Consider the following 26,110-nt stretch of genomic DNA (forward strand, 5'->3'; position numbering starts at 1 on the left):
TTGGCGACGCTGCTGGTTATAGGCGCTCTTGGCCTCTAAGTGTCACTTCGTGGCCGCCGGCTATATCTAGCGTTATTAGCGAAACGGTTAATTGTCAATAATTAAACAACAAATCCGAAAACACAACTTTTTTGTTCTTGATTTCTTTATCTTATTCTAGCTGCAAGAATCACCTCTTTTTTTCACACTTGTAGCAGAACACCCTGTATATACTATAAAGAAAGGGTGGGCGGCCAACAAATCTTAGCACGTACTCAGTCACGGACGCACAATTATACATATAATTCGCTGTAGTGGTATCGACCACTTTTTCCAACTATCTCAGGCACTACAGACGCCTGACAGTTACATGTATAGGAAAGAGTTGTTTAGAATCGTACTGACGATAAGTCGATAAGTGTTCGAAAGTCATCGAAATCGGAGAGGATGTAACTGTTTTACAGTTCCACGTTATGCATTTCAGAAAAGGATGGATGAATTTCACGAAATGTTATTTCATACATTTGAGAGGGATTTTATATAACCAGTTGGTCATGATGTATGTATAACAAGATGAACAATTTAACAGAACAGTCCGATGCATGTGTTCTTGGCTAAAATGATAAATTATGGATATATTACTAGACCGTCAATCTGATGCTGCACGTCATGTGTGCATATGCATTCGTGCGAGCGTGCACCTGTAATCAGATTTGTGATTATTAAATAAGGATCGGGTTATTCTTCATTTTCCAATCACCGTAAAACGGACGGTAAAGCTAGTACATTGAAACTACTGTTCGGTGAATACATTCGCATATCAATATGACTTATGAGTATGGTGACACATTTTCCAATTATTTTTTCTGTTATTCGTACGACATAACAGAGTGATTGAATAAAATTCCGCGTTCACCCTCTTTTCGCTCTCCACTGGTCGTTTTCCGACAGCTTACCACTTCTCCGCTCCCTGCGCGTTCAATGCTGCTTCCTTTCAGATTCATCGTTCATGAAATTTATTAAAATATTACGAAATGCATTAAGACGTCGCGTAATATTTAGTACATTTGTATATCGTGCAGGATGTACCGAGGGTAAGTGTAAAGCGAGTAATACCTCAATCATCAAATGACGCAATTTGGGCTAGCTAGAAACCTTATGTTATAACTCGAAAAAATTAATGAATAATGAAATTACGTGCCGGTATCAATGACATATGCATTATATTTGCTGTTTTTACGTTTACGACTTCATGGCAAACCGTACAAAGTTAAAGCAAAGGCGTAAACTCTATCTGTTCCATACGCGATTGCTCACGATTCACGTCATATTCGACTAGTTGGCCAACTTTCCAATGAAACGTGTGTATTATTACTAACAGAAAGCAGACCCACTTCTCATGCAGCACCTGGTTCTTCAAATATGACACCAATAAACTTCGCACACCGTAAAATTAGAAATGCATGTAATTCACAAAAATTAACAGAAATATGGATGTGCAAAAATCATAATGCTTATTAGTTTCAATAAATGTTCTCGAATTATAGCATTGATGGTCACTGCTATTGTCGTGTCATCTATTCAGGTGTTTGTAGGTTTGATCGGTGGCGACGCTAATGTCTACTGAAAAAAAACACGTCGGAATATAAATAGCATATTAACATTAACGAGTGAGGAAACCATACAGGGTGCGCCGTTAGAATTCGGACAGAATTCAATTTGTAGTTCCCACCATATTAGAATTCAGATGTTTGTGCTGATTGACTCTGAAGTTAGTTAAATATGTCAATAAGTCTTCTATAACCTCAAAATGACAGAACTCGTTAAGCAAAACCCGGAATACGATAGAAGAGCGGCGATTATAGAAAGTCTTCGCGCCGGGAGAACGCCGGTCGAAATTATAAAATTCTTTAGCTACCCAAGATCGACGGTATACGACATTGCTAAGAGATACGCAGCCTCAGAGTGGTTCGAGAAGGGTTCTCCTTCTCCGGCGAGAAAAGTTCAGCGTTGTCTCAAGTGAGGGCGACGTCATGCCTCCGCACTTCTTCCAAAAAGGCGAAAGAATCACAAAGGAGGTTTATTTGGAGGTCCTGAAGACAGTAATAAAGCCGTGGATGGAAATTACGGCTTCTGGAAGGCCGTATTTATTTCAACAAGATGGCGCACCTGCTCACACAAGTCATCTTGTTCAAAATTGGCTCTCTGACAATGTGGACATGTTTTGGTCGAAAGATTTCTGGCCTCCTAACAGTCCCGACCTAAACCCATTGGACTATTACGTGTGGGGCGTTATCGAGAGACAAACTAATAAATGCAGGCACCCCAACGTCAACTCCCTACGAGCTGCTATCGAGTCAGAATTCGCGACAATTAAACGCGACCAGTTGAAGTCAGCGTGCTCGCGCTTTAGAGCAAGAATAGAGCAGGTCATAGAGGCAGAGGGTGGTTACATAGAATAAAAGTTCTCAGCAAGGACCCTTTAAATGAGATATAACAACATTTTCATGTGTTTTTGTGTATTGACTTAAATAAACAACTTTCTGCACAAAACTTCTTTTGTCCGGATTCTAACGGCGCACCCTGTATATGTATATGTATAATGTATAGTAGCATCTTCGACGATAAATGTAACCTTTTACGGCATTAATGCCGTAATTTTTCATATAGACATGACTGACGTAATCTCCTCAAGCACTTTTGAAAATTTATTATTAACTGTAGTATTCTTGTTCAATACGCTGAAATTTTTATTCACAAATATTTGCCTACTTTAACTGTATCCCAGATAATTTTTTAAGGGTTGAACTTTAGAGGGTGATTTTACCTCATCAGCTCGAGTTACCTCAACTAAAACAGGATACGTGTTTAGTATTTTGCGCCGCTCTTCTAGTCTGAAGTCTTATCAAAATATGAGTCCTACCATTCGCGACCTTTTCCTGATAGTAATGTTTCCTTTTGATTCCTTTGTGAATTGCAACTATCGTGGCATTGAATTTATCTGATTGATGAGTATTCTACTTAAAATATATTTCCATTTTTCTAGGAAAGCCTTCTTTAAATAATTTTCTGATGAATTATGCTGAATCAATACTTTTATTTATATTTTTATTTATTTTATTTATATTTTTCAGTAATGCTCATATTGCGTGGCTATTTTTAAGTGTACAAATCCAAACATGATTCAAAAACCACGCTAATGTATTAGTAGTATTGTGCTCTGCATTTTCTTACATCAGAATGAAATTATGCTTTAAATACATTTTATTCTACGAAGCAGTATTGCACGAATATACGTTTTTTATTTACTAAAAATTTTTTACTAAACGGTGCTCGACCATAATTTTTATTTTTGTTAAAGTTAAGTAGTGTATGAATATCTTCTACACTGATTGTGCGTTGGTGTTTTTTAACCTCTGCAGAGTGAATCGTTTATAATATTTGATGGAATTTGCAATTCAATTACTTTCCTTCATTTGCCTTCATTTTAATCAATAAAGATTTGTGTGCAATGATAATCGTAAAATCGTATTGTTGTAAAATTCTAAATTCTAAAATTTTTAAATTCTAAAATTCTAAAATTCTAAAGTTCTATAACTCTAAAATTCGGAAATTGTATTAAAAGTTATATAGAAGATTATTTCTTCCTCGGTTTTGAATATAAACGTGTTAATCGAATCATTCATGCATAATAATACTTAGTTTCAGTAGTAGGGTGATGTTATTAAAAGCAGGAGTTTCTAGAGGAGTATCACGTCGAATATCGTTACAGTACTGTGACAGACGTGGCGGTATCCACTATCGTGAAGTGGCATTTTCTTCGATCTTTGGTAAAGAATACAGAGTATAAATAGCAACAGGTAGGAAGCAACTCCTTATCATACTATATTTCAATCGTGTTTTCTTTTAACTATTAATCATCATTACCAATATACCAAATATATTACCAAAAATACCATCGGATCATAAATTACTTCAATGGTTTAAATGAAGTTTTTGAATTCTCAAACATTTATTTTCTATTCTACGCTTTACGCAGTAAAAGTGATTCATTATTGTGGTTTTTCAATAATTTATAACTAATCAGTAAATGTGATCGGAACATTCGATTTTATGTGATAGTTGCCTGAAACTTTGGCTATTTTCTGGAAAAAATTGAGATTATGAGCGGTATTTCACAATTTATTGTTAGGACTTGCTTCGACTTCTCGTATTTATGAAAGTTGAAAATACACTCCGCGAAGACTATATTAATCATGCGAAATATTTTAGTTATTTTACATTTTAACACGTTGAATGCCATGCGTGTTTTCAAGGAAATCTCCTTCAGACCACGCGCGCTGCAGTACCAAGCGTTCTCTGCTACTAAAAGGAAGTACTACTCGTACTCTCATCGATATTTTAGTAATGCGAGACGCTCAAATGGTGGTCTCATGAATGATCTCTCGTTTCGTTTGTTCGCAATATTAAAACCACTGGCTGTTGTTGAATATAATGAAGGAAAGGGTGGTATAGATTATTACGACCAAATGGTTTCTTATACCACCAAAATTAGAAAAGGAATCAAATGGTACAGAAAACTTGGCGTTCAACTCCTTCTGGGAATTTCTGTTGTAAACTCTTTAACGGTCTCCAAAATTGCAACAAGAAGGGATATAAATATTAGAATATTTAGAAAGTTATTATCTGCAAAGTTATTAGGGTTGTCTGAAAATACAAAAACCCTTGTCTTCGACGAAGTCAGCATAATATCGCCGTTCGGAAAAATCATTCTGGAAGAAGCATTAGACGCGCATGCAAAATATGTTATGCAAATAAAAGACCTCGAATGGACCGAACAAAGACACAAACATAGAAATCTTATTTTCCAAGTTGTCCCGACAAACCTCAGCTATGTATAGAATGCTTTAAAGCTTTACATTCTAAATAATTTTTTAAATAAACCATTTTCGTATTACTTTTATAACAATTCAATATTTTTATCATTTCCTCTGGAATATTTTTTCAAATAACTACGATGATCCTTCGCAAGTAGTCAAATAAGCGACACTCGAATACGGGAGTCGTGACAGTCAACGTGTTAAGTGGTAGAGAAACCATGTTTTTAATAAAATAAAGTGAAACATACGCAAATAAACCGAAGTATACTTCGTGATAAAATTCATCTCTATTATTTTATTTATCGCTTTCTTTATAAATGTACCTGACAATTATTTAGTTTCTGCGTCAAAGTATCTCTTGGAACATATAGAAACTGTACGGATAACGGAAAAATCACTTTCATATGAAATTTCATTTATTCAAGCACAGTTTAAGATTGATTGACAGTTCCCTTAAATATCTATGGATTTCGTATCTTCTTGGCTACTAAGTCACATAATTCTTTCAACATAATTAACTGAGACGAACTTCAACTTGTTTGTGCTCTGTCATTGAGGCCATTTCTCAAATAGGTTCGTTTGAAAAAGCACCTGTTCATTATCATTTCATCAGCTGTTGCGCAATGGAGCCAGTTCATTATATCAGTACATACAACATATTTCATTTGGCCTTTCCCAACAATATGTATATTTCAATTCTACTTCATTTACATCACTTTCGAGTTTTTGTTTTGTTTTGTTTCGATAGCTGGATCGCGATTACTTTCATACTAATGTCTTATAATCAGAATTCACTCAACAATGGAGAGGATACGTTAAAATATATTGTACATGAACGTTAATAAAATATATACACAGTACATATTTAACAGAAGGAGCATGCGTTATAAGGACGTATTATGTTCGGATAATAGATTGTACCGGTATTAGGATAATCGAATAATAGGTGCACGGATATATCAGGACAGGGAGTTAGGTACTTACACAGGGTGCTTGGTTACAGAATCTTGCAACTAAAATAGGATGAAAATGGAGAACAAAGAAATTGCATTTTGTTGTTTAAATGATCGCGAAGAATCGTCGATTACAGATTATACTCATTGTTACTTACAGATGTTTACTCATTGAAATCTATAAGGACATATCGGAAATATGCTTTACTTTGACTCCATAAATAATTAATGCATGACAGAATATATAAGCAATGTTTATAGAGATTTCACATACGCACCACGATCGTCTCGTCCATAGGTGCACAGAAAAATCACATGCGTATTAAGTATTCTCGAGGAGCTACTAAATATGAGCGAGCACTGTCTCGCACGACCACGCACACATTCCACGCAAGTTATTGATCACTACATATTACAATATTCACATACATACACCTAAAATAAGAAATGAAATAGACAAAGGAAATTACAAAAAGATTGTTTAAACTTATACTTGAAGTTTTAATTAAGATATCCTCTCTTAAAGTAATGTGTAATAATACAAATTAATGAATAGAGACATGAAAAATTGTATTTACTACTTGAATAGCCCCTTTAACTTTTCGCTTTTTTAAATTAATGTCTACCATGTAGAAGAAATGTTTTTAAATTACAATGGAAGCGTCATTGACATAACGCAATTATCTGATTCGTGCAAAACAAAAACATTATTGATGAATTATGTTTCTCTTCCAGAAGATTATTCGTAAATTTCTTTGGAAAGTAATATATAAAAAAATCTCAGAATCCTGAAACATGGATGCAATCAATAAAGAAACAAATGAAAATGGGAGCACTAAAGGATTGAATAAGACGAGTTCCCTCGAGGAATTCTACGCCGGTAGTGGGATCCTTCTGACTGGAGCCACCGGTTTCGTTGGAAAAGCTCTGCTGGAAAAATTTACCCGCATGTGTCCTCGCATTACTGCAATCTTTATACTAATGCGTCCAAAAACTAACGAAACGGTGGAACAACAATTTAAGAAGCTCCTAGATGATCCCGTTCGTAATTATTATTCTTGTTTCTTTCATTGTTTAGCCTGTCAGGAGCCAAATTGATTTTATTTATTTTATTTATTTTATTTATTTTATTTTTTCGTCTTCAGATTTACGATGACATCAAAGCAAAGCATCCCGCAGTTTTTAGCAAAGTTTATTCCGTGAAAGGTGACATGAGTCTGCCGAATTTAGGTCTTTCGCAAGAAGATAGAAATCTGTTGATAGAGAATGTAAACATAGTGTTTCACTCTGCGGCCACTGTGAGATTCAACGAGCCATTGCACGTGGCTGTTAATGTGAATACGAAAGGTACTGCTCGTGTCATCGAGCTTTGGAAGGAACTGAAGCATCCAATTAGCTTCGTCCACGTCAGCACAGCCTATACTAATGTGAATCTACATGAGATCGAGGAAAAAGTTTATACGTAAGAATAAATTATACGCATACGTAGTTCCATGGTTTACGAATATTATAATTAGAATTATATCCTGCAGAATATGTTCACTTATTCTTGACTTTGCAGCACGGACTTTAGTCCTTCAGAAGTGATCGATATGTGTGACAAATTCGACAAAGCGTCCATCAACCTGCTAGAAAAGACGATTTTAAAAACTTATCCAAATACATACACATTCAGTAAGAATTTAGCAGAGCAGATTGTAGCAAGCCAGTGCAAAGATATGCCAGTTGCGATAGTACGGCCAAGCGTAATTGGTGCCGCTTTGAAAGGACCATGTCCTGGTTGGATAGAGAATATATCTGCAGTTACAGGTATTTATATAAATCTTTTTCAATGATAATTGTTCAATACTCCTTACATTTCACAGTAATAGAAGTAGAGTTAATCGGTTAGTTTGTTAGAGGCTAAATGAGAGGCTTTCCACTGGATCATCATTATTATAGTTCAAGTTTGTTGTTGTTCACAATTACGAAAATTCTTTCCACTCTATTCAGTGCTACGTTTCTGCTATTCGAAAATCACAAATAATTTCTAAACCAATTTAATGTTACCAGGTACTTACATTCTAATCAGCAAAGGATGTACAACAGTGGTACGAGGTAGGAGAGATACAAGATTGGATGTAGTGCCTATCGATTTCGTAGTCGGCGTGTTAATGTGTACTGCATGGCATGTCACGCTACATCGTGATCGTGAAGTTAAAGTATACAACTGCACGACCAACGCATACCCTTTTGGGTAATATTTATTACGAATTTTTTTCATCTATTGTGATTCGATTGTTAGAGTATTTCAAAAGCTTCAGTTTATTTAAGTAACGTGGACAATGAAAGCGCGAACAAATGTAGAAAACAAAGGTCGACTTTTGCTACCAATACTTCAATTTAGAAAAATAAAGATATAAATAATATTTATTGAAATTGCATAATATTTCTTGAGATACTCGGATAACAATAAAGCTTACTTTACGCGTAATTCCATTAATTGTAATTGTAAGAAATATGGATCTTTAGTGCCGAAATAATGTTGAAGGAACACTGAATATACACTGGGGTGTAATATTAGAATAATATTATATTTATTACAAGAAGGATTTCTCACTTATTCTTCGATTCACACTTGCACGCGTCTCCGCACTTTCTCTACACTCGACACTTAACCGACCCTTCTGGATGCTTCTTAACAACTGCCAAACGTCCTTTGTCTCAACTCAAACCTGAACGCGCTCTGACGCTTACACACACATTCACATGTACAGTGTAACTGTATCATCTTCCTAACACTAATAATGTAAATGTTCCAATTGACAAGGTTTGGTCCGATGGTGGATGCTATGGTAAAATATAGCATAGAAAGCCCGCTGAACGATATGATATGGTACCCAGGTTGTTCAGTCGTAGCTAATAGATATATTTTCAACATTCTGAGTGTAATTCCGTTTGTCTTTCCTGCGTTTGCCATAGATATCTTTTTAAGACTCCGAGGCAGTAAACCAATGTGAGTATTCAATCGATCATCGAACAACGAGAACAATCTTCCTGGGATAATTTCTGTTTTCATCTGTAATAATAATTAAAAATGATATTTCAGAATAATGAAACTTCTCAGAAATGGCAATAAGTTGTTCGCATCGTTTGCATTTTTCACCATACACGAATGGACTTTCCAAAGGGATAACATTTCCGACTTGGCGAGGAAGGTGAAAATGTTACACGACAGCGATATGTTCACACTAGATTTAGAGGATATGGATTGGGACAAGTATGTTGCAACTTACCTGATGGGAATTAGGAAATTTATTCTAAAACAAGAGTTTAAGTCAACAGCCCGACAACGATTATCAAGGTGCGTATAGAAGTATCTTCGTATACAAAAATAGGTACTAATATTAATACATATATTTTCGGTTATTTCAGGTTGTACTGGATACATCAGATCAGCAAAATATCCGGTATAATAATTTTATTATGGATACTATTTTGTTTTGTATACTGACAATTTGAACGTTACTTTTTTATCTTTCAACCAAAGACAATATAAATACAATTTTATGAAGAAGAGATACATCATCCCTTTCATTTTGCCTCACAAGTCGTTTCATTTGTAAATAAATTCATTTCTGATATTGCTTAATAAGGATGTATGAATTTATATCCACACGATTCCTGATTTGTAAACAATTCATACATGACAATATCTTTATTCCTCGATGTTTCTAATACAATAACATCTACGAACGTTCATACATCATCTTAAAATGTGTGTTTAAAGATCATTTTTACATAAAAATTCTGCGGCATGTCTTTACGTAATACTAAACAACAAAATAATTATATAGAGAAAAATAATAATATTCACTACTAATAATTTGTATATTAAATCTGCTCACTGAAAATAAATATTTTTCCGTATAAGATATCATTTTTCTCCAATCAAAGGTTGACAGATAATTATACGACAACAACAATAATTCATCATTGAAAAGTTCTCTGAGAAATAAACAATGATGATAGAAAATAAATATTCTTTACAATAAGATAGTTGAAATGGCTCAGTTTGGTTTCTGAATTGTTTGTTCACAAACCTTGTAGTTCCTTGACCAATCGGCGTTAAAATATATGACACCATTGACGAAATAAGGAACAGACGTGACATTCACATAACATTTAATATTATATTACTTCACATAACAAGTAGTAAATAGTGTACATAAAAAGTGATGTATGGGGCAATCACCTCCAATAACCTTGACATTAACATATGTTATCAAGGTTGTCAAGTTATGTATTAGCCCTCGCTCGTCGTTCGGTATATAATGATTAAGAAAATATTTTGCATAGAAAGAACGTGTCTTCTCGACACTGGGTAGATATGGAAGGGGTCACCACGTGCTGTATACGTGTTATATATTATTATTCTTGCATTTATCGTTGTATTCTGCCTTCTTCCGTCGAGATTCTTCTTGATATATTATTCAATATCACTATTCACAATCAGTTTATCGTGTAACATTTTACAACAAAACTAAACGATATAATTCTGTGAGATTCAATTACTTAGTACAAAATTCTATATAAAAGCATACACGGTATGTACATATATTGGAAGATAATTGAAAGAATTACAAAAGTTTGTAATTGCAAATTACAAAAATTAAAGACATTTATACAAAGTAGTAAGAACTGTACAAAGATTATAAAATTATTTACTATTCAGTAATGCATATTCAATGATTGATACATAATCTGAAACTTTCAAGGAACAGAGTCTCCATGTTCTTTGTATCTTGTGCACAGCGGTGGACGTAAACAATCACATCTTTACCTTGAGGTAAATGAATATTTTAATTTAGAATGCTTCAGGAGTTGCTAATTTTTTAAATATTGCACTTTCACTTCTATTGAAGACATCGTATTCCACAGGAGACAGGAGATTAAAAGTAGTCACGAGGAAAGATAATTTCTCGCCAAGAAATAGAAAAAAGGCAGCCGCTGTGTCGCAATACATTCTGCTATATCATTAAATACAGCAACTTCCGGTCCACTTCTTTGGCTTTATATCTACGTCATACACAAAAAATTGAATTATGTCTACGTCAGCGAGTACAAGATCGTAATGGAGATCACATTAAGCTTTATGATGCCTCTTTACTAATGACAAGGTCTGCCTGACTTTTACCTGCAGCACACTCGCAATAGACCAGTTCATTAATGCGTATGAAACTTTGACGAGTTTCATATGATAATCAAATATTATTTTTAATACAATGTGCACCATTATGAATACATATGTAAGACATAGAAGAAAGCTGGGCACGTACTTTTGCAATTTCATAACAAAAAAAAGGTCTTAATAAACAGAGCTTGAAAAACTATTACTTTTTCAGTTGTCAATAAGACATTAGCTTCACAGCATATGTTCAATATATTTCCAATTCATCACTCACTTTGGCACGTTCTCTCACAGAAGCACATCTTTAAAGATTCCCGACATTTGCGAAATCTCCTGGCAGCAGCTTTCGAGTCGTTGCATCAACTCATTAAACCAAACAATTCGTTTTCTATACGCTATACTCTTTTATACACTAAACGTCCGAAGCTAGCGGCTTTTGAACCTATTAAAACCCGTTTGTTTGTTTTTATAAGTACTACCAGAGAGGAAATATTCTCTCTGATTTCATTTTAAAACTACGCCTCTTCAGAAACAATATAACTAACTATATAAAGACAAATTGAGTGGCAAGCAGTAAGCAGAAAAGAAAGTCAAGAATGAAATTAGGTTTGATGTTCGTTCGTAATAAATTCGAGTAACCAAAAATAAGAAAGAAGTTATGCATGAAAAATGGACCTTAATAATCATCTGGGTGTTTATTAACATTTGATCTTGAAGAGCGCTGGTGTGACATTGCACTCTCCATGCTCATCATTATCAGGTCAGTTGGGACAGGTAAATACTGGCGTGACGACTCGCGCTCCATACGAGCCGTAACGTGAACCGTGAAAGGGACACGTCGTAATTCGCGAATAGCATGAGCCACAACTGTAGCCGAAAGGAATAAAAAAATAGAAAGCTTAGAGGAAATAATGAGATGCTATGACAGCGACAAACAACTGGCAAGCGCCACAGGATCAAGTACCGGCATAAGCAAGCTAACCATGTGCTCAGCAGGGTACGACTTACCATCAGCAAAAACTAATAAAAAAAAAGGCAATTTGAATAATAATTCCAGGAAAACTACATAGCTGAAACCCTAAGAATTCTGGAAGGACACCAGCAGAACCGAAGATGACAGCATCCACAGAAGTAATCACGTCCCAAAACTCCGAGCTATCATTAAATAATCCGTCACGTGACAATTACCCCTTCTCCCCAATAGTCTTAGTATAAATAAGGGTTGCTACTTAGAGATAAGAGCTAGTCAGTTAAAATCAGTTAATTAGTTGAAATTTTGTTGAGAGTCAGTTAAAGTCAGTCAGTAAAGGTCAGTCGAGGGTTAGTCAGTCAGTCAGACTCCTTCTTCTCCCAACAGCGAAGACGGCTCGACACCGTTTGGTAGTGCTGGGATGGTGGGAATGGGATCCCATGATAGCCGTTGAGGCCCCGGGTATCATATTGTTGATCCTCCTCTTGGTCCCGACGAAGTTGTTTCCTTCGCTTCATAGGGACCTTCGAAGTCTTCGTCCTCTCTCTATTTTCTTCCTGGTCTGCTGCTCCATCGTCCTTTGGGGACGACCGGCCTCATATTCTCAAGATAACGCACCCTCTTCCGCAATTCCGCGCCAAGGTCGGCAGTTATTCGACCGATCATCCCGCCGCTATATTCCGCCGCCGATGATACTGGTATGGCAACGGTAGCAGCGCTTGTCCTCCTTTGTCCCGGAGCCGTCGCCGTTTTTTTACTTCCAAACTAGAACTTGAGCTCCTCTTTCTCCCCAGCGCATGTTCCGGTCTTCGGCTCTTCATGGCTGCCGCCGTTCCAATCGCGTATCCCGGCGATCCTCCGGTACGATCGCTTCCCCAATGCAGTAGCGTTGTCAGAGTAAAACTCCGATCTTCTTACCTCCATGACGCAAAGGAAGCTCGTCCCAGAAAAAGGAAGTAGTCGGTGCAGGGTGACGGGGAGGCCCACCCATCTTCTGATGAGGCGGGTTGCACTTGACCGTTATGGGCACATCAACTCGATAAATATAGACAAAATGTAACAGTTTTGAGTTTACGATTCCATTCGTTCAGAAATTAATGCGTTTTCAAAGCTTGGTTCCCTCAACTTATTGCATGACTTACTTTAACGTGATAACCATTTAGCTGATAAACTTTGTTATTTATTTAGGCAAATATTGTGCTCGAAGTAGTAGAATATCAATTTATTTTCAATATACAAAACGATTTGTGAAATTACATTTTAGATAAGGGTTACTGGTTACCTTTCGGTGACTGGAAAAATATATAGCGCAACTAGTATTACTCTATTACCAAGTTACTACTACTATTACCAAGACAATTACCAATGCTACCCTTTTTTATTTCCGTGGGACAGAATCCAACACGCTATCCAAAATTACGGTAAATACGACATATTGTAACTTGATACTTTTCTACCACCAAAGTTAAAATATGATGTAGTTTAAAAGCTGATTTGGGAGTTATTCGAATGATTCGGAATAAATATTTATTGACACTAATTATTCGTATAAATTCTGTCTAGTCGAATATTTTATTCGGATAATAACTATTCATTGTTCACAGCGAGTTAATTTGTCTAATCATTTGAATAATTTATCGTTATGTACTCAAATACATTATTCAAATAACGATTAGAATACCATTTGAATAATATTGCGAGTAACTGCTAATTATTTCTGACTTCATTTGAATTTCATAACATCCTTACTATTCTGCTCAGAATGTTTTATTTATATTGATGTGCATACTTGACCTTTCTGTATTAAATTAACTGAATATTCGAAGGACAACAACGAAATACATAAATATGTTAGCAGCGGAATAGTACGAATCACCTACAAGTTGTAAATATGAAAAGTCAATATTTTCAATCGTGATAGAGAAAGTATTCTATAATAAAGGAATAATATAAGAAACATTTGCAATGATTAATTTGAAAAATTACATAATGTTTATAAATGTCTTTTTTATGAAATTGAAATATGAACCATTACATTGAAAGTCAGAAGGTTTTCGAGGCATCAGTGACGTCGGCTGAAGGAACAGCTGTGAACAGAAATAATAACAATTTTGTTTTAGCTTAATGTTGACAGTTTGCAAACAAGTAGCCTTCATAAGATCACCTTCACCTTTAATATAAAGATTATGTTAAACAAACCAAGAAATCTAATCCAACTAAGAAAATTTCGTATATTGCTTTAGTTACATATTTCTCTGCACAAGTAACAATGAGCATAGAAACAAAGGAGCGGTCATTAGAAGAACGATGTAATGTCACAAATATGTTGTTCATTGAATAGCAGCCTCATCAACTGTCGATGACTTTCGACTTATTTTTGGAAATGTAGGAATCAAAGAGCATCTTCGCCTCTGCCCGTGGAAGTATGTTCGCCGGTTGGATCACCTCCTTTTCACTTTTTTTTTCTATGCTTTGGAGACGTTCCTCTATTAGCTGAATCAGCGAAGGGCCTAGCTCCTCCATCTTGCGTTCGATCGCTGCGAGGCCAGCTCTTTTCAGAGCGCCTCGTTCTCCGCCTATAGTGTCGCTATGCGTCCTTCCATTATCGCAAAGGCGCCATGGGTGGGGTCCATTCTTTTCACCATCTCTGCTGTGCCAGCGGCGATGGACCTCGCCGCTTCTCACAGCATCTCCACGTGTATGCCTTTAAGGTTGCGTAATGTAACCTTGGTTACATCGGAAGTTCGACGGATCGGAATTCGACCAAACTCACAGCTCCCTTCCAACTCCCGGTCCATGACTCCCGGTCGAGCAACCAGAACGCTCAGCCAAGCTCAATCTTTTCCATATCTAGCGAAACTTGTCTACTGAGTAAGTAATGTATATACAACGTAATTATGATATCTCATTTTTGTATCATATTCGTCCATTAATTTTACTATTTATATTATTTTTAGTTATATAGAATATTTTTAGTGCTGCGCTATCCTCAAACTCTGCAATTGGAGGAACTCTCCTTCCCCCGCATAGTATTTATTATTGAGGAATTGTTATGTCGTCAAATCGTAAATTATTTAATAGGTTGATAAACTCTGTATCGTCCTTCTGCCTTATATTAGTGACGAGTTCGCAAATTGAAAATTGGTACCAAGAATTAAGATCTGCACTGTGATTGTAATAATCACGTCGCTGTAGTTGTACGAAACAACAATGTTCTTAGTTATAAGTTCTTAGTTATACTTATAAGATGTCACCAAATACAAGAACATTTATGCGACATAGCTCTTCGCTGGTCTTGAATTCTCACTGTCTGTATTCTCAATCCTCATTTGCATAGCATAGACAGTATAGGCAGAATTCAATGTGTAATACCGAAATTGTTTTAGTAATACCTCGGAAACTAAGAAATATCTGAAGCTAAAATTCCATATTATGAGCCTACCCTACTTCCCCTCCCCATCCCTCCATTCAAATTTCTTTCAAACTTCCTTTTGAAACTATGATTGAATATTATTATATATTATGTACATTTTTGTGGTAATAAAACAGTTAAAAAAAAAAAATAACAGTTAGGAACTACGATCATCGACCTACCATTTTCGCAGAGGTTTACGCCTACCTTCTCCCTATGGTATGTTACGCTCTATGACATTTTCCGACCACGCCGTCTTTATCCGAATTGTTCATAATAACACCTCATCACAGCAGGTCATAGCACAGGGGAGGACACAAGTTCCCGACTGGAGGCAAATCTCACACAAACCTAACGCCTACTGCATCTACAACAAAGTAAAAGGTATCGAAATAATGTTTATGAAAATAAAATTATTAAATTTTAATTAAGACAAAAAATGTTTCGAAAGCTAAAATCAAACAACAGTTACATGTATAGATGAAATTACTCAGGATATGAACCCTGGCAACGTATTTGAAAATTATTGAAATCGGTGAATTGCACTCTGATCGATATAATTACGCAATATTTTACAATGCACAGAATGATATATTTACGTTCGTTGGAAGTGTTTTATTCTTTTAGGTACGCGGAGGAAATGCTAAATAATTTTCGTATTATAGTACTTTTTTCTATAGTAATAATCTCACTTGTTCTAACTTTTAGAGAAATGATATTATATTAATTGTGGTAAGTGAAGCTTATTGTGCTTTACGTACAATACAACGATTTGATAATAATATTTCTAAATATATTTCATCACTACTTCTAAAACTGCAGTTCGTAATCGTATGTATCACTGTACTTACGGAGGTTTTCATGTACTCATGACCTGCTGATCACTTAAAGGAAATGGTAAATTATATTCTATGTAATCGTAATTTGTATATAATTTATGTGTTACATTGTCCTAGGCGCAGTTTTCCACATTTCTGAGAGCATAAACGTTTCACGAACTATATATTACAACTTGATATGGTATAAACAGGCGTTAGAAATACAAAAGAATTTACTGAATGAAATAGTATTTCAAGAACCAGTAACTTTTTCTATCAGTTGCGTGTTGTTGAGGTTATTAGATGAATGTGAATACAAAGGAACGCGTGGATAAATTGTAGGATAGAAAATATATATTTTGAATACTAAAGTGCAAATACAAAATTCGGAATATGATATGAGCACACACTAGCAGTGTTATCCTATGACTGAAAAACCCTAAAGCCAACGTTGCCTCTGTACAGTTTATGGTTTGCCTCTGACGCAGTCTTTTGTCTATGCGCTGGTGATAGCTTCAGTGCTTGAGAAAGCTAAAGACCAAATGTAGAGTTTTCTTGGAAGTGATGACCACTTCAACACGCGTTATCAGAGCCCTCTCTCCGTTATTATTGTTCGTTACGATAAGTTAATATTCAAATGTCAATTGCGATAAATATGTCAACGGAGGAAAACATATAAATAACAAATTCATGAGGTTTCAATATCTATCCCATGTCCATCTTTACCACTTTTCGTTCCGCGATAGGAGATAATTCTACATAAGCGTATCCAGAGTATTTATCATATACGTTATCGTTACGATCGTGATTAGCATTATGATTACTAAGTGAGTTCCGCAATTAATTAAATGTCAACGCTATAATATCGGTAAAAACTAATTGTAATACTTATATCAAAATTTGAACTTTATGCGTAATACACAAATATGTGAATAAACAAGAATTACTTAGAATTACCGTGACATTACGGGTCATTTCAAGATCGTAGTATAAAGTTACATTGAGCTTTTATCAAAAAAACAATTTTTTGGAAATTTCATGCATTGACATTTGCAGCCGATCGAAAGCTTTTTAGTTTTTGTTCTAAACATTATTTTGCCAAATTGTGTGTAAACGGTAATGTGTAAAACTCTTAACTTTGTTTATACGTAAATTATGGAATAATATTTTATTAAGTATATATGTAATAATAATAATATATATTAATAGTAATGATATATATTCTTTATAATTATGAGATCTTTACATTCATAAATGCATAATTATATTGCAGGGTTCTTTGTATTGCTTGTAAAAACTAGTTCCGATTAAATAACGATCAACTACCGTGAACAATTATGTCATTGTGCGTTTGACTTGTACACCTGGTTCGTAACGATGGGTTTTTGCAGCACCACCGTGACACAATCTCGCTTAGATCCAGGTTACGCAGGTCTAGGCTACGTCGAGCGTTATCGCATGAACTATTTGAATTGCAAATTTTATTAAGTATAATTTGAATTTTATTAGAGTGTCTGTATATAAGAGGATATTCTTTTCTGTAGTCGTGATAAAATTAATGATATATTGTACCGATGATATATTGTATTAAAGACTGATGAATGTTCCTAATTTTTGCATTAAAAGAAAATAGATGACACGGAATTGTAACGGTAAATAAACGTATAAATACATTTTAGACACTTTGTAATAATTTAACTAACCAGTTTAGCAAAACATTAAATGAAAGCCTCTAAAAGACATTTAAATACAATTACAAGAAAACAAAGGTATTAAATCACGCGCAGTGCAAACTCATGGTATAGGTATAGAATATTGAGGATATTTAAATGGAAAGATTAGCGTTGAAATTAGATTTCGTAGATGCTATTTTCGTCAGAAAGTAGAGCTGCAGACTGTTTGTATATGGAATGACTTTTATGATTCCCTTTACTAACTTGTTAAATAGACATAAGCTTTTAGCTCACCACAAATGGTATGTTAATTTGATGTTTGTATGTAGAGTAATATTGTGTCCGTAATTGCCCTGTAGACATTTAAAACCCATGGAAATACGCTGTTTCGTTCACTTGCAGAGATACGCGATCGCGAAGAAGCACGTAAACGGGAATCGTAAATTCCCTTTACGAATAGACAATCGACGCCGCGAAATGATCGATCCCCTATTTCGGTTAAGATAACAGAGGTAGTTAAATCGAATGTGACACTGATATAGCAAGTTATAAGTTATAGTTTATTCCAACAACTTGTAATGAAGATAGTCACACTATGTGTGTATGTATAAGTTAAGTAGGTGACTGATCTTATAATGGAAACCCGGTCAACAGAGTTGACCGTTCGAAAGATGGAAAATCGTTGACAACGTAAATACAAATACATATGCAAAAAACATGATTGAGAACAAAGTATCTAAATCAATACATATATCTTGTCTCACATTATGATCATGTATCATAAGAGTTTCAAATCTTTTACGAATACGAACAGTATTCGTAACGATCGCTAAATAACAATGGTTAAGACTGGATGCGGTGCTACCAAGGCCATCGATAATACGCGTAGCAGTTAGCAGTCATCGCAAGAATTTATATTTTTTTGTCTTTATAATCAACAAAAATAAAGAATCACTGTGGAAAGTTAAAAGTGACCATATGATTGTGCAAGAAAACTTGCGATGAAGAAGCTGTATCTGTGCTTTATATTAGAATTATGCGTACTGACCATATCGCGAAGGACTGCTTTGGATACGTCGATTCTTAATTACATTTATCGTGGATATCTTAATTGGTTAACGCAATCCTACGATACGTCTGTTTTAGTTTATTTCGTGTTACGTCTTTATGCAGTAATATCGTTTTCTTTTGGTTAGAGAGATGCTTTTTGGAGGAAAATTGAAATATTGCGAATCTTATTTTTCATAAACTAATGTTTCATTGTGAATATATATATGTTCGCGATAAAATGATAAGTTGACGAAATTGTTTTCGGTAAAAGTGGACAAAAACTTACACAGCACGGATCATTTTTCTTTTAACATGTAAATATTGTAGAGATTATATTTTTAAGTGTCACGCGCTATGAATTCTGTGGCACTCTCCTCTGGTACTTGAGATGAGCAATTTTCTAAACAGTACTTATTTCGAAATTCGTAACGAGACTAAATAGCAGTCCTGAAGTGTGTCAAAAGTGACAAGCTATTAGGTAAATGTAAAATCAAAAGATATCCATATCCATTTACATTTATTCTTGAAATACTGGTCAGTCCTGTTATACGAGTATGTATGAGTATAAGTGGCAGCAACCTGATTATGATTTCAGATGAGTTTTGGTCAGGTGCAGAGAGAGGAGTTGATACCCCTCGTCAATGAACGCGTTTACTTTATAGCATGAATCTTGAAAATATACAGTAGCTCACGAAAGTATTTACGTGCTGTTAAAACTCTAAACAATTAAAATACGCACGTTGAATTTAACAACTGAGGACAATGCTCTTATTGCTATAAGATAAAAGTATCAAGATAGTGCATCTGTATATCTAAAATTTAGAACGAATCCGATAACGTGTGCAGAAGTTTTGAAATCTTTCGTTGCAGTTACTTGATTGGAATTTTGACATATCGCGTGCAACGTTACATCACAGATGAAGTATGTTTCTAAATTATTTTAAAATGACTATTTTATAGGCACAAGAAACGAGGATCGAATATCTCGATTACGGAATAACAATAAATATCAAAAGGAAGTTCAATAAACGTCCCTTTTCCTTGCAACGTAACAGGTAGTTAACCAAATTTATGATTACTGTTATCAAATATTTCATGATACCACTTGTAAATATTATATCGTCGTATTTATTCTTTAAAATCATTATTCAATTTAAATCACAGATTTCTTTTATTTCCAATAATTTATCCTAGGGACAATCGGTAAATTTCTGTGGCAGGAAATTACAGTGAAGAACGCTACTCCTTATAATGTGACTACAAGAATTCCAATGTGATTTCCAGTTCATTCATAGTCTTGTCATAGTAATATCATTTTTAAAGATAGATATGTGACATTACAAGCTCCTCGCCTTACTGTAGCTTAAGAACTGATGCTTATTGTTTGAAGTTCATATGTATTCTAATGTCTTTAATTTGTTTTTAATTTCTTTTTAATTTGTTTAGCCTTCAGGTCTTCGAAAGTTCTCGAGTCGGTTCAGCATTTAAAGCCAGGAAACATAGATGTTGTCGCGGTGATCTCTGATTATAGGATAATAATATTTTTGATACCAGTTTGCATACCACATACATCAAAACTACAATTAAGCAGTAACAGCATACCTGTGTGACGGCATCCAACTATAACCCCTCCACAGAAACCAATTCTTTGAAATAAAAATCCTGCCAAGTCAGCACTTGACATTCCATTCCTATTCTGTTCTGTTAATATGACATTCTGTATCGTTACTCTGTCAGTTTTATAATAAATTTTGAAATAACTATCATAATTGGAGTACGAATCCCTCGCCTTACGTGCGGAACGTGAAATAATCTCGAACCGACGCGATAAAATTGGCGATCCTTGCCTGGATCCATTCATCGCATCAATAGGGATCTTCAACGGGAGCTCTACGAATTCTACAGCGAAGGACCACGGTCACCTCCTTGTTCAACAAAAGGATCCACAAAGAACTTCGGTAAGCTGGCTTTCTTACATTATCAGAACAGTAAAACCGAAATACGACCTGAAGATAGTGACTCTTCTTCTGCTGAAAGTGTCATATCTCTCAGCATTAACCCAACTGACAAGAGTACCGCTAAACAAAACGAGCTAATCGCTATCCTGATGGAACAATTTCAAAGTCTAACTCATGAGTTTAAAAGCTTTAGAAATAGCACCCATCAAAACATTAAAAATATAAAAGAATTCACGGAAACTAGTGATAAGAATCGGAAATAGAAGTGTAGACTACTGTAGTTTTATTTCAAAACAAACACCCCTATTATCCCACAAGAAATAAGGAGATCGACCTGTTCGTGGTGTCGATTATTATAATCGTAACGGGAATTTACTACTTCCGTTGACGCGCTTCAACGCGATCGCGTCTCCCAGCGACTGGACGAAAAAACAGATGTTTTTACAAAATTGTTGTTAATTGATTATAATAATTTTCTTTACTTTTGTACTATAAATATGGGTGTATGTGTACAATATTTAACGTATCAAATCTTTATAACACACCAATGTATAATAAAAGCTATGGTATTGTAAAGATCAAACAGAAAACATATTACAAAACTAAATAACATAGAATGTAATGCATTATAATATACATAAACAGGATAATCAAAAAATACCGCACATTCCTAAAGTTAAAGTAAGATGAAAATGGAGAACAAAAAAGTGCGCTTTGTTTTTTACACGTAAGGTATACGGACAAAAGCTTATCTCGTGTAAGTCGTAAAAAAGAAGACTATGACATTCAGTGACGCAAACCAACTTGCGCAACATTTTCTAAGGAAAATCATCAATTATAGATTAAACCTGTTTACTCAATGAAACCTGTAAAGGCATATCGGAAATATGAGACCTTTTGCCTCCGTAAATAATTAATAAATAAGAGCACATATAAATACTGTTTATCCAGATTTCATCGTCCCTTCCGCCCGCGCACGCATAAAAATCATATACGTATTAAGTATTCTCCAGGTGGTATTATATGCAAGCGAACAATGTCTCGCACGAACCACGCAAATATTCCACACAAATTACCAATCATTGCATACTATTATATTTACACAAATACAAATAAAACAAAACATACAGAAGCCAAAGGAAACTAGAAAAAGATTGTTTACGCTTAAAATCTCAACTATAACAAATTTTGTACCTTATTTTAAACATTTGTTCACTTACTATTTGATAATTCAGTGGCAAATATTGGGACTGAAAGTGTGCAGATCCTGGAACATGGATGCAATCAATAAAGACTGGAAAGAAAATGCGATCAATAAAGAGTTGAATAAGACGAATACTCTCGAAGAATTCTACGCCGGTAATGGGATTCTTGTGACTGGAGCAACTGGTTTCGTGGGAATAGGTCTTCTGGAAAAACTGATGCGCATATGTCCACGCATCGCTGCCATTTATATTCTAATTCGGCCAAAAACGAACGAAACGTTGGAACAAAGATTTAAGAAGATCGTGGATGATCCCGTTCGTAAATATATTCTTGTTTCTTTCAATGTTTAAGCCTGTCAGGAGCCAAATTGATTAACTCCCATTTCTGGAATTTTCGTTTTCAGATTTATGATGGCATTAAAGCAAAGAACCCCTCACCTTTCAGCAGAGTTTATCCCGTGAAAGGTGACATGAGTCTGCCAGATTTAGGTGTTTCACGAGAAGATAGAAGTCTGTTGTTAGAGAAAGTAAACATAGTGTTTCACGCCGCGGCCACTGTGAGATTCAACGAGCCGTTACACGTGGCTGTTAATGTAAATACGAAAGGTACTGCGCGTGTCATCGAACTTTGGAACGAACTAAAGAATCCAATTAGCTTCGTCCACGTTAGCACAGCTTATAGTAATGCGAACCTAGATGAGATTGAGGAAAAAGTTTATACGTAAGAATGAATTATACGCAAACGTAGTTCCATGGTTTACGAATATTATAATTAGAATTATATCGTGCAGAATATGTTCACATATTATTGAATTTGCAGTACGAGCTTGAATTCTTCAGCGGTAATCGATATGTGTGACAAACTCGATGAAACTTCGATAAAGCTAATAGAAAATAGCATTTTAAAAACTTATCCAAATACATACACATTCAGTAAGAATTTAGCAGAGCAGATTGTAGCAAGCAATAGTAAACACCTGCCAGTTGCGATAGTACGGCCAAGCATAATTGGTGCTTCTCTGAAAGAACCATATCCTGGTTGGATACAGAATATTTCTGGAATTACAGGTATTTTAATAGATATTCTTCAATAGTAATTGCTCAATACACCATACATTTCACAAAAGTGGATTTAATCGGTTAGTTTGTGAGTGGCTAAATGTGAGGCTTTCAACTAGATGACCATTATTGTAATTCAAATTTGTTGTTGCTCGCTATTACGAGAATTCATTCCTATCTATTTAGCATTACATTTCTGCTAATCGAAAATCACAAATAATTTCTAAACCAATGTAATGCTACCAGGTACTTATCTGCTAATTGGCAAAGGATGTGCTACAGCTATACGAGGTAGGAGAGATGCAAGATTGGATGTAGTGCCTGTCGATTTCGTAGTCGACACGATAATATGTACTGCATGGCATGTCACGCTACATCGTGATCATGAAGTTAAAGTATACAACTGCACGAGTAACGCATACCCTTTTACGTAATACTTATTACGAATTTTTTTCATCTATTGTGATTCGATTGTTAGAGTATTCCAAAAGTTTCAGTTTCCTGAGATACTCGGATAGCAATAAAGTTTACTTTATGCGTAATTCGATTAATTGTACAAATGTAATTGTTTCAATTGGCTAGATGGGGTCAGATGAAAGATGCAATGGTGAAGTGTAGCATAGAAAACCCAATGAAGGATACGCTATGGTACCCGGGTTGTCCAATGATAGCTAATAGATATATTCACAATGTTCGGAGTGTAATTCCACATGTTTTGCTTGCGTTCGTCATAGATACATTTTTAAGACTCCAAGGTAGTAAACCAATGTGAGTATTCTACCAATCCTCGAACAACGAGAACAAGCTTTCGGAGATAGCCTCTGTCTTCATCTGTAATAATAACCAAAAATAATATTTCAGATTGATGAAACTTCTAAAAAATGGCAATAAGCTGTTCACATCGCTACAATATTTCATCTTGCACGAATGGACTTTCCAAAGAGATAACTGTTCCGACTTAGCGAGAAAAGTAAAAATGTTGAACGACAGCGATAAGGTCAAACTAGATTTGGAGGATATGAATTGGAACAAGTATGTTGCCATTTACCTGATGGGAATTAAGAAATTTATTCTAAAAGAAGATTTTAACTCACTAGCCCGACAACGATTATCAAGGTGCGTATAAAGGTGTCGTAGTATAAAAAATAGAAACTAATATAAATACATATATTTTCGGTTATTTCAGGTTGTACTGGATAAATCAGATCACCAGAATATCTGGTATCATAATGTTGCTATGGATAATGTTATGTATTGAGTACTGACCATTTGAACGTTAGGTTTTTCTCCTTTAAACAAAAACAATATAAATACAATTTTGCGAAGAAGGGGCTTCTTATCAGTTTCATTTTGTCGTTTCATTCGTGTTATTTCTAAAGAAATTCATTTATGACATTGCTTAGAAAGGATGTCCGCATTTATATTCAAAATCAATCAGACAACGACGCTACAGAAATAAAAGAACTATTAAAACAATCCATCAAAAGCACCGACATGTTAACAAGAACGATAAGCGAACTAAACGAAGCATTCAAGCAGCAATCATTACAAATCACAGCTATGATACAACTGATAACAACCATGCTAAGCAAAAAGTAAAAACGGACATACTAAAAATAGCTGCCTGGAACTCTAACGGTCTACAACAAAGGGCCATTGAAACCAAAGCATTCCTATACCACAACAACATAGACATACTACTCGTATCGGAGACGCATTTCACAACAAAAAGCTACACAAAAATACCGCACTATACCATATACGATACCAAGCACCCCTCAGGAAAAGCACACGGAGGAACCGCAGTGATAATAAGAAACGACATTAAACACCACCTACACAGCCAAGTTAGTAAAGAAAACATACAAGCAACTACCGTTACCGTACAAACTAGCAGCAACCGTCTACAGCTGTCAGCAGTATATGCACCACCGCGACACAAAATTACAACACAAATGTGGGAAGAATACTTCCAACAATTAGGCGACAAGTTTATCGCAGCAGGAAACTACAACTCAAAGCACACGACATGGGGATCAAGAATCACTACACCTCGAGGCAGAACCCTGGAAAAACACATCAGGAAAAACAATCTCAATATATTATCCACAGGAAGACCGACATACTGGCCGACAGACCTGAGCAAAATCCCTGACCTACTCGACTTTGCAGTCACAAAGGGATTAAACGGAAATAAAATAAATATAGCATCCAGCCTCGAGCTTAGCTCCGACCATACACCCATAATAATAACATACAGGAACAAGCCAATACTCTACAACAACTCAGAGACGCTATGCAACAAATCCACTAATTGGCAAACCTTCAAAGAAATAATTGAAAGCAAAATCAACTGCAACATCCCACTGAAAACGCCCCAACACATCGAACAAGCTGTAACAACACTTACAAAAACTATACAAGAGGCAGCACGGGCAACCACAAAACCAGCAACTACCACTAGACAAACAAAACAAATCCCATCAGACATCCTCGAAAAAATTAGAGATAAAAGAAAAGCGAAAGCAAAATGGCAAAAACATAGAACAAAAGAAAACAAAAAACACCTAAACAAACTCGCAAAGGAAATAAAAAACGAAATAAAAGAGCACAACAACAACGAATTCACAAAGTTCATAGAGTCACTATCTGCACACGAGAACTACAACTACTCACTATGGAAAGCCACAAAAAAAATAAAGAAGGCAATAAAACCAGCCCCAGCAATCAGAAAAGCAGACAACACATGGGCAAGAAGCAACGAAGAGCAAGCCGAAGAATTTTCCATCCACCTATGCAACACATTTACACCACACAACATCAATAACAGCAACCACAATAGCCATACGGACGACGACGCGATAGCCACTAGCACTGCAATCGACAAGCAATACACCATACCCAAAACAACAGCACAAGAAATAAGAAACATAATAGAAAAAACAAAAAACAACAAAGCACTAGGAATCGATCTAATCAATGG

General features: G+C 35.3%; 1 protein-coding gene across 4 annotated transcripts in view; it reads left to right on the forward strand.

The window, feature by feature from the left end:
* Window positions 1-6,579: 6,579 nt before the first annotated feature.
* Window positions 6,580-26,110, forward strand: part of LOC132915241 (fatty acyl-CoA reductase 1-like) — a 57,668-nt gene continuing 38,137 nt past the window's right edge. The window contains exons 1-7 of one of the 4 annotated variants that reach the window (XM_060975036.1): window positions 6,584-6,853; window positions 22,473-22,789; window positions 22,889-23,136; window positions 23,374-23,557; window positions 23,710-23,895; window positions 23,989-24,243; window positions 24,314-24,408. In XM_060975036.1, the coding sequence (XP_060831019.1) occupies window positions 6,608-6,853; window positions 22,473-22,789; window positions 22,889-23,136; window positions 23,374-23,557; window positions 23,710-23,895; window positions 23,989-24,243; window positions 24,314-24,392 (1,515 nt within the window). In that variant the 5' untranslated portion in view covers window positions 6,584-6,607 and the 3' untranslated portion in view covers window positions 24,393-24,408. Of the gene's footprint in view, window positions 6,854-6,957; window positions 7,275-7,373; window positions 7,622-7,864; window positions 8,049-8,621; window positions 8,808-8,900; window positions 9,156-9,226; window positions 9,369-22,472; window positions 22,790-22,888; window positions 23,137-23,373; window positions 23,558-23,709; window positions 23,896-23,988; window positions 24,244-24,313; window positions 24,409-26,110 lie in introns of those variants that run through there. The other 3 variants (XM_060975032.1, XM_060975034.1, XM_060975033.1) reach the window with 3 other exon arrangements.

Source organism: Bombus pascuorum, chromosome 16, assembly GCF_905332965.1.
Source record: "Bombus pascuorum chromosome 16, iyBomPasc1.1, whole genome shotgun sequence".
Lineage (NCBI taxonomy): Eukaryota > Metazoa > Arthropoda > Insecta > Hymenoptera > Apidae > Bombus > Bombus pascuorum.